This window comes from Chenopodium album, chromosome 12 (assembly GCF_948465745.1).
Source record: "Chenopodium album chromosome 12, dcCheAlbu1.1, whole genome shotgun sequence".
Classification (NCBI taxonomy): domain Eukaryota; kingdom Viridiplantae; phylum Streptophyta; class Magnoliopsida; order Caryophyllales; family Amaranthaceae; genus Chenopodium; species Chenopodium album.
The window spans coordinates 9,141,286-9,156,112 of record NC_137845.1 but is presented as its reverse complement, the minus strand read 5'-3'; the positions used below and the strand labels follow the sequence as shown (position 1 = coordinate 9,156,112).

The 14,827-nt window shown below is 34.5% G+C and overlaps 1 protein-coding gene across 2 annotated transcripts; it reads right to left on the bottom strand.

The window, feature by feature from the left end:
* Nucleotides 1-1,085: 1,085 nt before the first annotated feature.
* LOC145570255 (AT-rich interactive domain-containing protein 6-like) lies at nucleotides 1,086-13,833 on the bottom strand. 2 transcript variants are annotated; one of them, XM_081629292.1, is made up of 14 exons: nucleotides 13,713-13,833; nucleotides 10,778-11,358; nucleotides 10,218-10,632; nucleotides 10,003-10,042; nucleotides 8,478-8,530; nucleotides 6,432-6,477; nucleotides 5,821-5,910; nucleotides 4,189-4,296; nucleotides 4,054-4,105; nucleotides 3,861-3,933; nucleotides 3,072-3,138; nucleotides 2,927-2,977; nucleotides 2,110-2,202; nucleotides 1,086-1,461 (listed from the first exon to the last, which is right to left on the bottom strand). In XM_081629292.1, the coding sequence occupies exons 2-14, from the start codon at nucleotides 11,310-11,312 to the stop codon at nucleotides 1,360-1,362; spliced, it is 1,725 nt and encodes a 574-aa protein (XP_081485418.1). In that variant the 5' UTR covers nucleotides 11,313-11,358; nucleotides 13,713-13,833; the 3' UTR covers nucleotides 1,086-1,359. The 2 variants fall into 2 exon arrangements, with proteins under 2 accessions (XP_081485418.1, XP_081485419.1); XM_081629293.1 differs by lacking the exon at nucleotides 1,086-1,461 and adding an exon at nucleotides 1,818-2,026.
* Nucleotides 13,834-14,827: the final 994 nt, after the last annotated feature.

The window sequence follows — 14,827 nt, the reverse complement described above, 5'->3', positions numbered from 1 at the left end:
GAGCATTATACAATTACAAACTTACAAAATTATCAAAAATTACAAAATTATGATGCTAATTACTCACATTGTTGAGCAAACGATTCAACCAAACGAACTCCAGAAGGAAACAACCGCTCGCAATCACGATCAAAATCATCGCAATCTCTAGATGAACAATAACGATTATCAAATTCGAATGAATTAACCCGAAAAAAAAATCAATTCAAAAATAGTGAAAATTGAGGTTGATCAATTACAAAAATGGAGGTTCATCAATTGAAGAGAGAGAAAATATAGGGTTTAAATTAATATATATACCCTACGTAGCTTGAAAAGAAAGAAACAAAGAATTAAGGAAAAAAGGAAAAAAGGAAAAAAAAAAAAAAAAAAAAAAAAAAGGAAACAATTGAAGAATGAAGAAGCTTACTGCGGGGTGTGGGTAGCACGCAAAACGCTGCGTTAGAAGGGGTGTAGGTAACACTACCTACACTGTAGTGTAGGGTAAAATTTTCACAATAAAAAGGGGTGACTGACTTTATTTTAAAAAAAATGACTGTCTTGCTGAAAGACCTGAGACTGAAAATAATGGGCTACCCTTTAAATTTTCAGGTTTATGAAAGTCCTTATTTGTCCATAAATAAGTAAACCCAGGCCATTGAGTCGTCCGAATCGGGTTTGAGTCGGATTAATTTGAGTTACTTCACTTTCAGTTAAGGTTAGCAAGGTATGGGGTTAGAGCGGATTAATTTGAGCTACTACCTCCGATTCTTATTATGTGCAACAAAATGGGTACTATTTATGAGACATAAAATATTCCTTTGTTGTGCATAATAAAAATACGGAGGTAGTATTTCACTTTCAGTTTGGGTTAACAAGGTTTGGAATTTGAGTACAAAAAATATTTTATTTTTTTTACAACAAAAAATATTTATATTGATAACATTAGTACATCATAAAATTAAGGTATTTTACTACTTAAAAATTTTGTAATAATTTCTTTTTATATTTAAAAAAAAGTTATTTCTTGTTTTTTGTTTGAAACTTTCTTGCATAGCAACAAATTTGATCTTTTATAGAAAAATTAAAATATGTACTCATTAACATCAGCTAGCGGCTGCAGCATGTAATTGATAACTAAATTCAATTCTATGCATTGAAGAACCTAATTTCATTCTTGGTAAGAAACTTGCAATTGGCAAGTTCTACAATGTCTACAAGTGCAGAAAGTTGGAGGCATACAGGAAGATACAGATTGAACACAGACCTAACATCGACAGCACTACAAGCTCACGCTATCCTCAACTATGTGACTACTGACTAGTATCTGCAATCCTACAATTACAGTACACTCAATCATTATGTGCAACCTGCTGGAAGCTAGTCATATTGTTCAAATGGCACCCGAACAAACAACTGTCCATGCAATGTTACCACAGCTGATGTCTGATGTGGGTCAATTCTTGACGGTAGACTAACGACCTGATCAAAACAGGCAATGGGGGACATTCTCAGTACCAAAACAATACTGTGATGTATTAGGAAACAATTGAGATCAGTAAACACAAATGACAGCTTAACAATCGAAGGGAAAAGGAATATAGACTACACCATTGAAAAGGAAAGGAAAAAAAAAACAGCAAACTTACTAGCTTTATAAAAATAATTAAAAAAAATAGCTAATACTCCCTATGCCCCTTTTTACTTGCTTTATAAACTTGAGAAAGATTTAGGAGAGAACACAGTAGGTGAGGAGGGGGACCCGACTAAAGATAAAAACAAAGAAATTTTACATAAAAAAAAAAGGAGGGGGGGGGGGGGGGGACAAGTAATTTGGAGCAGAATAAGTAATACTCCGTAATAGTTACAACACTACTGATAAGAATTAGAGGAATAATTCCTTTTACATGTAATGCCTACTTATACATCCATAGAGCATCAAGAATCAATTAAACAAGCCTAATGGTATTCTATCCTTCTAGGACTAAATCAGATGGTTCATAGCCCTGCAAGAGGATAGTCTAACAGACAAACAGCAAAGATCTATCTGTTTTAGAGTTTCAGATTAATCATAGCTTACGTATTAACCATTCCTCTTACAAAAAAAAGTAACCAAAAACAAAAGAATACCTTCTTGAATGGTGTCACACTCCAAGGATTGTCAGGATTTTCAGGTTCACCCGATATAACCAAACGACCAGCAGGATCAGACTGGACGCGCACCTGTTAACAGTAAAATAAAGCATATAGGTTTACTTACATTCTTACAATCAATATCACCTGCATTCAATGGTTATCGCACCAAAAATGTATTTTCTATTTCCTTCATTACTTTAAAACTCCATTTACATCTCTAGAGTACACATTTAACAATAAGCAAATTTATTAGCCTAAAACAAGCTGATTTGATGTGACTGGTGTGTACTTTTTTTTTCTAAGACAAATAAAAAGATGATGAAAGAAGTTTAACAGCAATAATACTGCATGATATTATGCACACAGTACAATATTACATTAATTTAATCATACAAATGGACTTATGGGCATAAAAAGCCCCATTGCAAGGAATGCTTGAAGGTACAAAATATTAAAACTATGGTTACTTTAGGGCCTTCCAAAAGAAATACAAGGAAATACTAAGTCATGGGATATGGTTTTTAATTGGGTGTAAGGCCAATTTCCGGCAAAACCACAACATATTGGTACATAACGAACACACACCAAACATAATGAAACAATGGGCCAAAAGTCCTAGAGAGTTGGTACTGGCTAAATTTTATATTTTTCACTACCAGTACCAACATCAAGGGCATCTGCCCTGCTGTACCAAGGAGAACCCCAGTGATTAAAAGCTTTATATTACTTAAAAATAGAATCACAAAGAATTACACGTTAATATATGACTATTGGTTTTAGAAGGACATTAAGAAAAAGAAATAAATGTCACCTCTTCACGTAGTAGCCCTGGAACTAAAGCATAGACCTCATAGCAATCTTTCTGATGCAGAGATAAAGAAAATACAACCAATAAGTACATAAAAAAATTGTAAAGGAAAGCATTCTATTAAAGATACAACAATTTAGAAACTTACAGTCTCACGAACATTAATCTTCACCCAATCAGCAGGAGATCCAATGTCAATTACTGTGGTTTCCGATCTGGCAGGTAGTGAAACAATCAGCATGGCTTCCAAATCAGGTAAGAGGTAGTAGGAGAATAAATTTAACATATATGGACTATTCAGCAAAAAGCCAATAGCTACCAGTTTTTGATTTTGTAAAAAATTGAAGTTCATCATATAAACATGGTAGTTATGTGATAGGAGAAAGCTTTATTCACATTAAGACTATGGTCTTTAACAAACTGCTTCTTTAACAGTTTCATATCTTCTAGGAAGTAAGAAAAAAATCTTCTTCTAACAACCAGCTTGCCTGTGGCAAGCCTTGGGATGTGTTTATAACTTTATATACCAAAAAACACTAAAAGTACAAGCAACCAACGGGCTCAACGTTAAAAGGGTATGGCATTAATAACTATGAAGTATAATGAGAAATGCCTGAAAAAGGTCGATGACAGGCTGAAAGATATAGAAGTTCTAAAAGAAGTGAGGGAGACGAAATGCACAACATAATATAAAATTGCACCACCTAAACTGAAACTTGAAAAGTTGCGGATTTCTTATGCTCAAAAGTCAAAATACAGACTACCAGGATTTCTACTCTTTTTGCCCGCTTTCAGAAGAAACAAAATAATTTATTAACGAACATTAATTCACTAATTGTGCAACAGAGCAAGATAAACTACTTGTATTAAAGAAAAGTTGTAAACAGATTTTAAAAAATCACAGAGCCATGGGAAATCATAAATCTAGATGCCTTACTGTAATTTTTGAACTTTGCGTGCAGGTTTCACAGCATGATCGGTTGAAGATGGGTTTTTCCGTTTCAGTTCACCTGAGGAAATAACAATATATAAGCAGACTATAATAAATTAAAAGATTCCACTGGTTGCAAGAAAAATGAAAATGAAAAAATTAGCAAATGGATTTACAAAATCATAGTAAGAGGGCAAACCCAGGTTTTTCAGCTGTCTTTCTTTCTTGCTCAACGAGATGAGATTCTTATCCTAAATATAAAATTATTCATATTAAACACAAAAAAGCTTTCACCAATCAAAATGGAACATCATCAACATGACAGTCAAAATACCTTTATGATTGGGTCACTAACTTCACCATTGTCAAGAACACGCTGAGAATGCCAACCCTCCATAGCTCGAGCTGCAGCAACCCTGCGTGCCCTTCCTGATCCAGAACCCTGGGCATTATCAATGTGAGCAAAACAGTCCCAAGATAGTTTTAGCAAATTCAATTTTAATATACTCCTCTACCTTCCCTCTATCAAGAAATAAAGTTGTGTAGGGGTTGGGAAGTTTAGAAGCATATGGGATATAAGTAAATGAACAAAACAAATTTTGTTCAAGGCTAATATTTTTTTGAACAGAAAAATAATCAACATACTGTGCTGAACTGCTGAAAGATCCAGGGTTAAAATTTTAAATGGGAAAACAACAAAGTGTCAAGCAGGTGCTAAAAATAATAGTAATAATAATCCAAAAATAAATAAACTAGGCTTCTAACAGGTATTCATACTAACAAATGTGGAGACACATTGTACACCTTTTTACTTACTATCATAAACTATCCCGAGTCCACAACGAAACTACAGTTTGGACAAGCAAAAAACACCCAAACTTTCACATACTTCTTCTGTCCCTAAATAAAGTCCCATTTGCATTTTGCACACATGTTAAGAGGGAGAATAAATAAAAGAAGAAGACAGTGGGGTTTGGTTGATTAATGATGAATATAAAATACATGACAATGGGAATTGGTTGATATAAAGCGAGTAAAAATAAGATAGTAAGGTTTGGTTGATTAAGAGTGAGTAAAAACAAGATAGTGGGTTTTGGTTGATTAAAAGTGATACATATAGCCATAAGTGAAAGTTGATTTTTATTCAAAGACAAGGTTTTTGGGTGATGTGGAACTTTTAATTGGAGACGGAGGGAGTAGAACTTTTTGGTTCCCTTGAGTAAAGGCACCATGTCATAGAGGCTCCTCACAGCAGACTCTGGAAATATATGTTGAGCTTATTTAGCAGGAAAAGCCAGAAAACTAATAGCCACCTTATGCATCACCACATGACTCCACTGTCCCTGATCTCTGACCCTACCCCATACATAAGTCCAAAAGAGAATGCTTCTCCAACTTCCTCTCTCTCCTACAAACAGATAAAAAAGGAAAGCTGAAAACCACAGCATATCACAGCATCCAGTCAGTCTCTGTTACTACCTCTGCAAGTTCAAAAAGAGTGTATAAACTATAAACGCTTCTCCTTTAGTCCTTATCTTGCATATTACTGCTACAACTTTGTCTTCTTCATTATTCAAATTGCTGGTAAAGTCGTTAAGGACTTATACATGATGCACAAAAATGATGGTACAAAGAAATTTCTTCTAGAGGTACAAGCATAAGAAATTTTTCTTTATAAACTTATATTGCCAATAAAAAATTAGCATTTTTAAATCAGATATTACTAGAAAGTTGCAAAGGATCGTTTATGAATGAAATATATATGTTACAAAAACAGCCACCCACAAAGAAGTAAGTCAGTAATAAAGGGGTGTTGAGGACAACCATTCAGAAACATATTAGATATCACATACAAGTGGGTTTTCCCATATTCTTATGGCCAAATGTTACAGTGGTGACATGTTAGATAAGACAAATACAAGTATTAGAAACAAACACATTTGATTAGCTTTACAATTTTACAAACCTGATTTTCAGCTCCCATAGGCACAGCAAGTGAACCGGGAATGCTAGAGCCATCACTACTTGTCCTGTATCTCTCATAATCAAGAAGAGCCTGCAAAAAAGAACTATTAAATATTAATATGCGTAGTTAAAAAAAAACACACACACACAATCCAACAACAAATCATATAATAAACAAAACTTACAAGCAACTACCAAAATATAAAATAACAGAGCTAGACACAAGGGAATAAAAGACATGACTACAGTTATAACGTATCTGCTACATTCACCTGTTCTCAATTGTTTTCCCCATTTCTTTAGTTTTTGAGAATTGGATGTGAAGGAGGATAGGGGAAGGGGAGATGATGGAATACATATCACCATCTACACCATCAAACACTGACCATACAAGGAATAGACAAATGCCCTCCCACAAAACATTCACAAATATGCACCAAGTCACCAACTACATTCTACATGTACAGGAATATCTGGCTCTTCTTTTCTTCTACCTAGGGTTGGAGTAGTGATAATATACACATATAAAAAGGTTCGAAATACTAAAATACAAGTGAGGCTAATTCTAAAGAGTGAAAGAGAATATAAGATCTAACAAAGCAAAGAGCTTACCTTCTCATAGAATATGCGGAAGGTCCATGACACTGTGGTGCAAGTCCTGTCAAAATTATCAGAAAAGATTCCATTAAGGGTAGATCGATAAAGAATTGCACTATTGTGGCCATACTGGCCAATGAGGTAGTTGGTGATGCTTTGCAAGAGACTATAAGAGTGCTATCTTTTAGATAAAATTGGTTTGTTTAATTTGATGGTGTTTAAAGTCTACTTATTTCATAATTTTAGTGAAAGAGCAATCTAATACACAATATTGGATTACCAGAGGAAGAAGAAAAAGGTATTCCCAATCACCCCCTAGCTTTCCACATTGGTTCATTTAGTTGTTGACACATTAAGTCGTAATTTAACTATAATGTAGGGTTCTGGGTTTGATGGAGGATTTTAAGGTGAAGGGATAGTCATGTATCCATATCACATCTTCAGTTGCAAGGAAAGTGAATTTATATCCCTATAAGAAATTAATAACAAGCTAATGTTCAACAACATCCCAGCAAAATTTCAAATCTTTGAGGCATTTTTAGGATTGTATACTAGGAAATCTATTGTCTAGAGGAAAATGTATAATAAAGCGAGCCTGGGCACTAGGTAATTGGGATAGAGTAATTTTTTTTACCTAGGTGAGGCTCATTCAAAGATATGCACCAAAAGCGCACAAGGCACACAATAGTCAATCATCTTAAAAAAACACCAAGGGACAGCAGGACCCCTATCGACTTAATGTGCCTTGATTTTTTTACACATTGCTTAGACTCTCAGAGGTCAATTCATATTGTTCCTCCCTCAAAGAATATGTTTCTCTTGTAGTTTCAGTTCCTTCCCATCACATATATCATAAACAAGTGTCTTTTCAAGGAAAAGCTTAAAAGTCTTCGCTTTTCAGAAAGCCAATAGCTTGTACAGAAAATGACACACAAGGTCTTATGTGTTTGAAGTTTATGACAATGAAGGTGAACTCCATTACACAGTCAACTTGTTTTAAGACTCCACACAAATGACAACTGCAAATTACATAGCCTAATAAATGTGCGCTTAAGAATCATTTTCTTTTTTTGGTTGCGTATTCGGTATTTCTAAGGATTTAAGGAGATATGTTTCTTTGGAAGACTTTTTAATTTTTGGGATGTTCACCAGAAGATATTGGGCGGGTCAGAGCGAGTGGGTCAAAGGTCACGTTTCCGGGTTGGACTAATGTGGGTCGCAAGTCAATAACAAATAAATAATGGGTGGGCCAATAAACTATAAATTAAAAAAAAAATATAGGACAGAGCAATAAATAAATATAAATGAATAGAAAAATATTCATGCTATTTTTACATTATCTATTTTCTTTATCTATTAAACTGGAAAAACATTTTGACCTTATATTGACGCTACCCAATTAGGGTCCTGTCTATTAAAGACCCTATCCATTAGCAAACTTTAACCTTAGCCCTGACCCTATTATCATTGGGCTGCCTTACCCAATAACCAGGTCTGATCAAAGTTTGTTGTATTGGATTTGAGAAGAACAATAGAAAGAAGCTTCTTTTGAGAACTGGGTATGTTTTGCTATTCTTTCATTTCTACGACTAGAAAGGAACAACAGAATTTAGAGATGGGGAATACTGATCATAAGGCTCTATAGGACAGAGTAATAAACCTTGCCTCCCTTTTGGTCCTAAATTGGCATCAAATTTTCACACAAAAACAAGACTGGATTGCTTTTACTTTCCAATGATCTGCTTCAGAAGACTCCTTGTCTTTTGTGGTTATAGTTTTAATTATACAGACATTTGTTTTCTAATGTTCTTAGAAAAAATGTTTCAAAAGGACCCCTATGCTACAAATTTGACTGGAATGCACAGCATATACGAGAGGTAAAAAGGTCAGTGTTCTATATTAAACTTAGGTAAACCTTCCATAGCACTGGATCTGCACTAATACATGTGTATGATGTGCAATGTCAAATGAAATAATTGGATCATGAACAAATTTTCTAGCAAATTAGCAATAGGCATCAGAATAAAAAAAGTGTTAGGAGGAAGAGGCTTAGCCCATTACTTGGGAGGTTTAAATGACTCTCCCACTTGACGCCAATATTTACAAGCAGTCACCTGAAAACAAGAAATAAAATAGAATTCAAAATATGCTTCAATAAAAATCATAAATTTCATCATCCCTTCCCTCAAAAGAGAGAAGTTCAGAAGTTCATAACAATAGTACGACAATTTTGCTGCTTTCCATTAAAGAAAGTACATAATACTAGTACATTTTTACAAATCATTTAAGCAAAAAATTTTAAAAACCTCAAATGTATGAAAACCAATGCCTAACACAGGCAACTTGTCTACCACTTAGCTAATTTGCCTAGTTATAGGCTACTTCGAAGAAAAGGGTAATAGGGTATGCATTTGGACCCACTGACACAGCATAGAACTATTGAACGAATTATTAGTTAAGTGATGATTTAGAAAAAAGGCATACCCCATCTAGACTTCCAGAATAAATTGACAAATTGATAGTGTAATTTAAATTTTTAACTTGGCAACTAAAAACAAACTAAGGCAATACTTCGCACTTTATAAGTTCAGACTTGTAGTTCATAGAAACTTATGTGAATCAATTCTATGCGAAAAAATTTGCATAGCCCAAACCTAAGCACCTACATAACCAGGCCATGTTCTTCAGCTGAAACTTTTGATCTAGCCTCTCCCGACCATATGTTGCTTTTATCTGCTGATTAGGTTTTGAATAGGAAATAACATCTCCTGGATTATAGCCTTTATTTTCATTTCTCCTTGCTAAAGAAAGGCGAGTATACAACAAAGAAACTTCTCCCAATTACCAATGTCTTTGATATCCTAGTTCAAGTTAATTAATAAATAATTTATAAAAGCTTTTAGACATATTTAGGCTGCGTACATGGAATATAAAAAGTGGAAGACAAAGAATGAGAAGGAAATCAAGAAGCCAATATAAGCACCACCAAACAATACAGGACAACATTATCTGAAGACACTTTCAGTAGAATAAGATTTAATACACTTTCAGAATTATTCAAATTAGTGAGCTTGTAGAGCTTATTCAATTAGAAACAAAATTTTAACAACGAAGAATATACAGCTTTCCTCTGCATAGCAAAGCGTCATAATTGGTTACGATAACTGATATGGAAATGAACTAGGTTCCACAAGTGGACAATTTAAAATACCACATTCCATGTTATCAATTGAAAACACAAACCTATGTTAAGCAACCAAACACACTAAGAATTCTCAAATGAAAATTTTACAAAGTGCATAAGCCTAAAATTGCAAGCTACAATACTGAGCCCTTAGGAAGACTCTCAAGTAAAAAGTGAAGAGCATTGCAGCTATAAGAAGGAAAAACATTCAAAGAATTGTGAGTAAGTTAAGTATTAGCTTTGCTGCTAATTATGTCAATAATGTTCAACCCATTACTTGTCTCAGTTCCTCTTGTTCCACCACTAAAAACAATACTCATCTTTTCTGGATAAGGAAGATGAGTCATATACTAATTAGAACAAGGTTTAGATGGTAACAAAGAGAGCATGAAATAAACATACCTTGTCATAGCCACCCAACTTCAAAACGGACCTCCAGAGCCTAGTAGAAAGAAAATAGAGATAAATGATCCAACATAACTTCCTCACTTAGCAACTAAACGTAATAATTTTTAATTGCTATAAAAGCCTCCAGCACAAATAATGTAGGATATTATATTAATAATAAAAATGTACAGGTTAAGGGCGACAAACACACAGAGATTCAAGAGATTTACTTCAGCAAATTCAGTGGCTCTCCATAGAATTTTGGTGGCTTAAAGTCTAGACTTCGTTCTTTCTGAAACTTATCAAGCTCCATCATAAAAGCTGCTTGTTCATCTTCTGTTCCTGACTCCCCTGCACCTGTAGTGTCTACGTCAAATTTAGAGGCAAGACTGGGAATTTTGTCATCAACATCCATAGCTCCTTCTTTTGTCTTTGCCACATTCTTCGGTTCTTCCTCCTTCAATGAAGAAGATTGATTTCTGGAAATAGTTTCATCAGCAGACCTTCTATCTTTAAGTGAATCATCTGATTTTATATCATGGCCCTCTTCACTATCAGGTCTTATGGATCCCTTATCATCAGATATAACAGGTTTCTTTATTGTTCCCTCTTTACTTTTCACTGAAGCCTCTGGAACAGGAATACCTGCATGATTGTTTTTTGAGGGGAGAACAAGGAATATTATTAAAACATACACAATATTAATATAAAGCAACTAGACGAACCAAATTCCTTTTAGATATGATCAAAAAGACATTACAAGCTTTTGCTTGGATTTTTTCAGACATACCATCATCATCGTCTACTGACGGCTTGACATTGCCTGCATGCACTGTTTTGTTATTTTCAACCCCGTGAATTGGAGAATCTACAATTTTATCAGAGTTCTTTTCCAGAGAAACCTCCACATGCAACACCTTTCCGCCATCAATGGACACATCAGCTGGCCTAGGTTCCAATTGGTTCTCCAGCTCATCCTCAGTATCCTCCTCTTCCTCCCCACCGTCAATTGCCACATCAACCGGCCCAGGTTCCAATTTGTTATCCTGCTCATCCTCAGTATCCTCATCTGATTCTTCTGTATCTTCTTCTTCCCCCTCTCCATCCTCCTCCTCCTCCTCTTCCTCTTCCCCTTCATCCTCCTCCTCCTCCTCCTCCTCTTCAGCATTCTCTTTATCATCTTCCCCTTCTTCCTTTTCCCCAACGTCCTCCTTGTCCTCTGTATGTTTCTCCTTGACCATCTCCATTTTCATAGCATCTGGATCAGTGTTCACTGACCCAGAAATGTCATCACCAGATGGTTTGACCTCCTTTGATTCAGTCATCGAAACAATGCCAAAAGTCCTTTGATGCTGAATTTACAAGAAGCACCTGTATAATACACACGAAAGGACAAAATGTCAACCTGCTAGGTGCAGGGTATCATATTACACCAGATTTATAAGTGCATGGGAAAATACAACAAGACTATGTTCCTGGCACCTTTAGGCATAGTGCACCTCACTATCAGTCAGCTTGAACAAGGAGCACAACAAATTCCTAAGAATTACATTTTTCATTAATAAAATGTAGGGAGTACTTCATTAAACACTTTTGTCTTCACACTTGCTAGTGTATAGCCTCAACCACTACTATCATTACTATTTAATTGTGTAAAATATACACCCAAAAAAAGATACTTTGAAGTATACATCGAGAAGAACTCAACAAAATCCCACATCACACTGCTTTTCTTTAACTATTAATCACTAATGTTAAAGAGAGTAGAGCGTTAAAATAGAGTAAAAATCAAAGTGTTTCATCTTTAAATAAATTTTTTTAAAAAAAAAAAATCATATAATGAGGTAATGATAGCTTCATATTTTTTGTTACGAGGCAACAAAGGGGTAACTAGCAAGTCACTCTATAATGCTACAATACTAAGTAGTGCATATGCAAGACAGGTATCCAGTATCCACCATATTCACCCCACTTATGTCCTACAATGTTATGAGTACATTTATAGCTAATACTAGTATCCTAAGTGCACTGTGAGAGTGTGAGACTATGATAATTTTACCATTGTTATATGTAGCTTCAAAGTATAAATTTTTTTTAAAAACAAACACTAAGCTACACACTAAAAATAATTAGTAAACCCTACAGGCTACAGCTACAAAGGCTGAGATCAAGTTACACAGCATCAACATCAACAATATTCAATGCCTCTTAAGAAGTTCCCTTAGAGGCGGTATAGGGAAACCTGGTTGTCTGGTACATGCAGCCTATTCCGACAAAAACAGAAATATTGAGTTCATTAACCCTTGATCTGAAATGCAATAGCATCCACCACTTCACAGCATATAAGATGTGCACACATTTTAATGAGCCACCTTAATAGGTAGCCTCACATTTTCAGGTTTACGGCCAGACATAAACTTTTTGTGTAAAGTAAATTACAAATTGCTTGACATCTTGTCACACACAGGAGGATCAGGTTTGAACTATTTCAAGAAAAATAACGTTAAGTACATCAGATACTTAACTTGGCTGACAATCATGATTGATACAAATATTCCAAAGGTGATTCGTACTTCAACACTTATCTCACAACCGCACATGTCAGTTTACATAACAACATGCACGAAATCGGATATTAAGTTTCATAACCCTTGATCTGAAACACAATGGCATCCACCATGTGCACGCATTTTAATGAGCCACCTTAATTGGTAACCTCGTGTTTCCAAGTTTACACTAGGGCATAAAGTTCTTGTATAAAATAAATTACATACTATTTGACATCGTGGTTCACACAGGCAGATCAGGCTGGAACTAATTCGAAAAAACTTACATATTACCTAAACTCGGGTACATTAGATACTCAAATTGGCTGACAATTATGAATGATACAAAAAATCCATAGGTGCTTCGTAAATCAACACCTATCTCACAATCGCACAAGTCAGTTTACATAAAATGCACGAAAGCAAGATATTAATTTCATTGACCCTTGATCTGAAACACAATGGAATCCAGCATGAGCACACAGTATAATTGTAGCCTTGTATTTTCGGGTTCACACTCAGATATTAATTAGAAACTATTTGTCATCCTTTTACACGCAGCCGGGTCAGGATTTAACTATTTCAAGAAAAACAACATCCAACACAAACTCAGGTACATTAAAGATACTTGAATTGGCAGACAATTACAAAAAATACAACTTCCGTTAGCTCCATAGGTTTTAGTAAATCAACACCTATTTCAAAACACGCAAGTCAGTTTACATTACAAGCTTGAAATCGAGATAACAGTACTCTACCATGTTCACAATTCAAGTGATACCAAAAATTTCAGCTAAATTCGGAATTATCTCTTCCTCTTTTCTCATTTCTTCCTCAAAACGCATTTCTAGAGTGATTATCTGGTTTATCCGCCTATGGTCTAACATAAATAATCAAATTTCACTCAATTATCGAATTAGCCTCAAAGAAATCACATAAAATTCTTCTAGCTTACAAATTATCAACATAAATTTCACAAATCAAAATTCTAGCCAAAAAAAAAAAAAACACTCTTTTTGACTATAAACCACTTCAGTGATTATAATTTACAAGTCAATAGTTAGTAAACCTTAGAAGAACCCTAAATTGACTATACTGAATACTAAAAATCAACGATTATGTGAAATTAAACCCTAAATTGTGAAATTGATATTCGATAATTGAAGAAGAGCATCTTACCTTAAGAACTGCATCAATGGAGGAGCGAAAGCTCGGAAGCCGCTCCAATGGAGAGCTCGGAATTCGCTGCAATGGAGGAGAGAGAAAGAAGTGCAGCGTAAAAGTGAAAAAAGGCTTGAAAATGAATGGGAAAATTAAAAAATGAAAATATATGACTCGAATATAATGTCAATCGTTGGATTTGGAGAATATCAACCGCCACCATTCATTCTCGTAGAAATTTATTCACAAATGATACTCCATTTAGAAAAATTTGCCAATTGCACTGGTGTATGTTTTGCAAATTAAAGCTATTTAAAAAAATTGCAATTTACAATCTAAAATTACTATGGAGTTATAACTAACTAGTGAGTAGTAGTGAGTAGTGCGGGCGTTGTCTGATGTTGCTACAGTTGTAGACGTGCATTCGTTAAAAGAAAAATTAAAAAGGCTTTTTAAAATTGTAATTGTCATTGTCAAATTAAAATTGAGGTTTTTTCGGTGTTTTTTTTAAACTGAATTTGTGGTTTGCACTTATTAATTTATTTTTTTTACATATTAATAACACACTTGATAATTGGCGTTGATAGTGAAGTAGTGTCCGTTGATATAAGAGGTTGAAGGTTCAATCCTCCTTGCTTCGTATTTAATTGTCATTGTCAGATTAAAATTGAGGTTTTTCCAGTATATTTTTTTAACTGAATTTGTGGCATTATTTGAATGATGATGTGGCATCATGTTGGGAAGTTGACGTGGCGCAACAAAAAAGGGACTGCATGGCACATTGACTGATTGACGTTTTTAGGAACGCCTTTTAATATGTAGTATAGATAGATTATCACTCGATTTAGTTTTTTCCTCGATTTGCATGTTGAAAAATGTTCGAGGAAGATTTTAGGGGTTAATTTAGCACATAACCATCCAAATTAAGCTTGAAATTATACTCCGTAGAAAAAATAACGTAAGTATCTCATTTTTGCGGTAAAAAAGTTGTTGCTCATAAATAAATGCAATTTTTGGTACGTAAAAAGATAAACTTGCATTAATTTTTTGTCAATTCAGAGCTCAATTTGGATCTTTAAGGGCTAAAATAACCCCCTAAAACTTTAACGAAACATGTTTTGACATGCAAATCG

Excerpts from the sequence above, each read along its gene's own strand:
- LOC145570255 (XM_081629292.1), bottom strand. The coding sequence starts at position 11,312 with ATGACTGAATCAAAGGAGGTCAAACCATCTGGTGATGACATTTCTGGG. Across the intron at positions 8,531-10,002 it reads AGTTGGGTGGCTATGACAAG|GTGACTGCTTGTAAATATTG; the intron begins GTATGTTTATTT and ends TCTTGTTTTCAG. Across the intron at positions 4,297-5,820 it reads CTATGGGAGCTGAAAATCAG|GGTTCTGGATCAGGAAGGGC; the intron begins GTTTGTAAAATT and ends GATAATGCCCAG.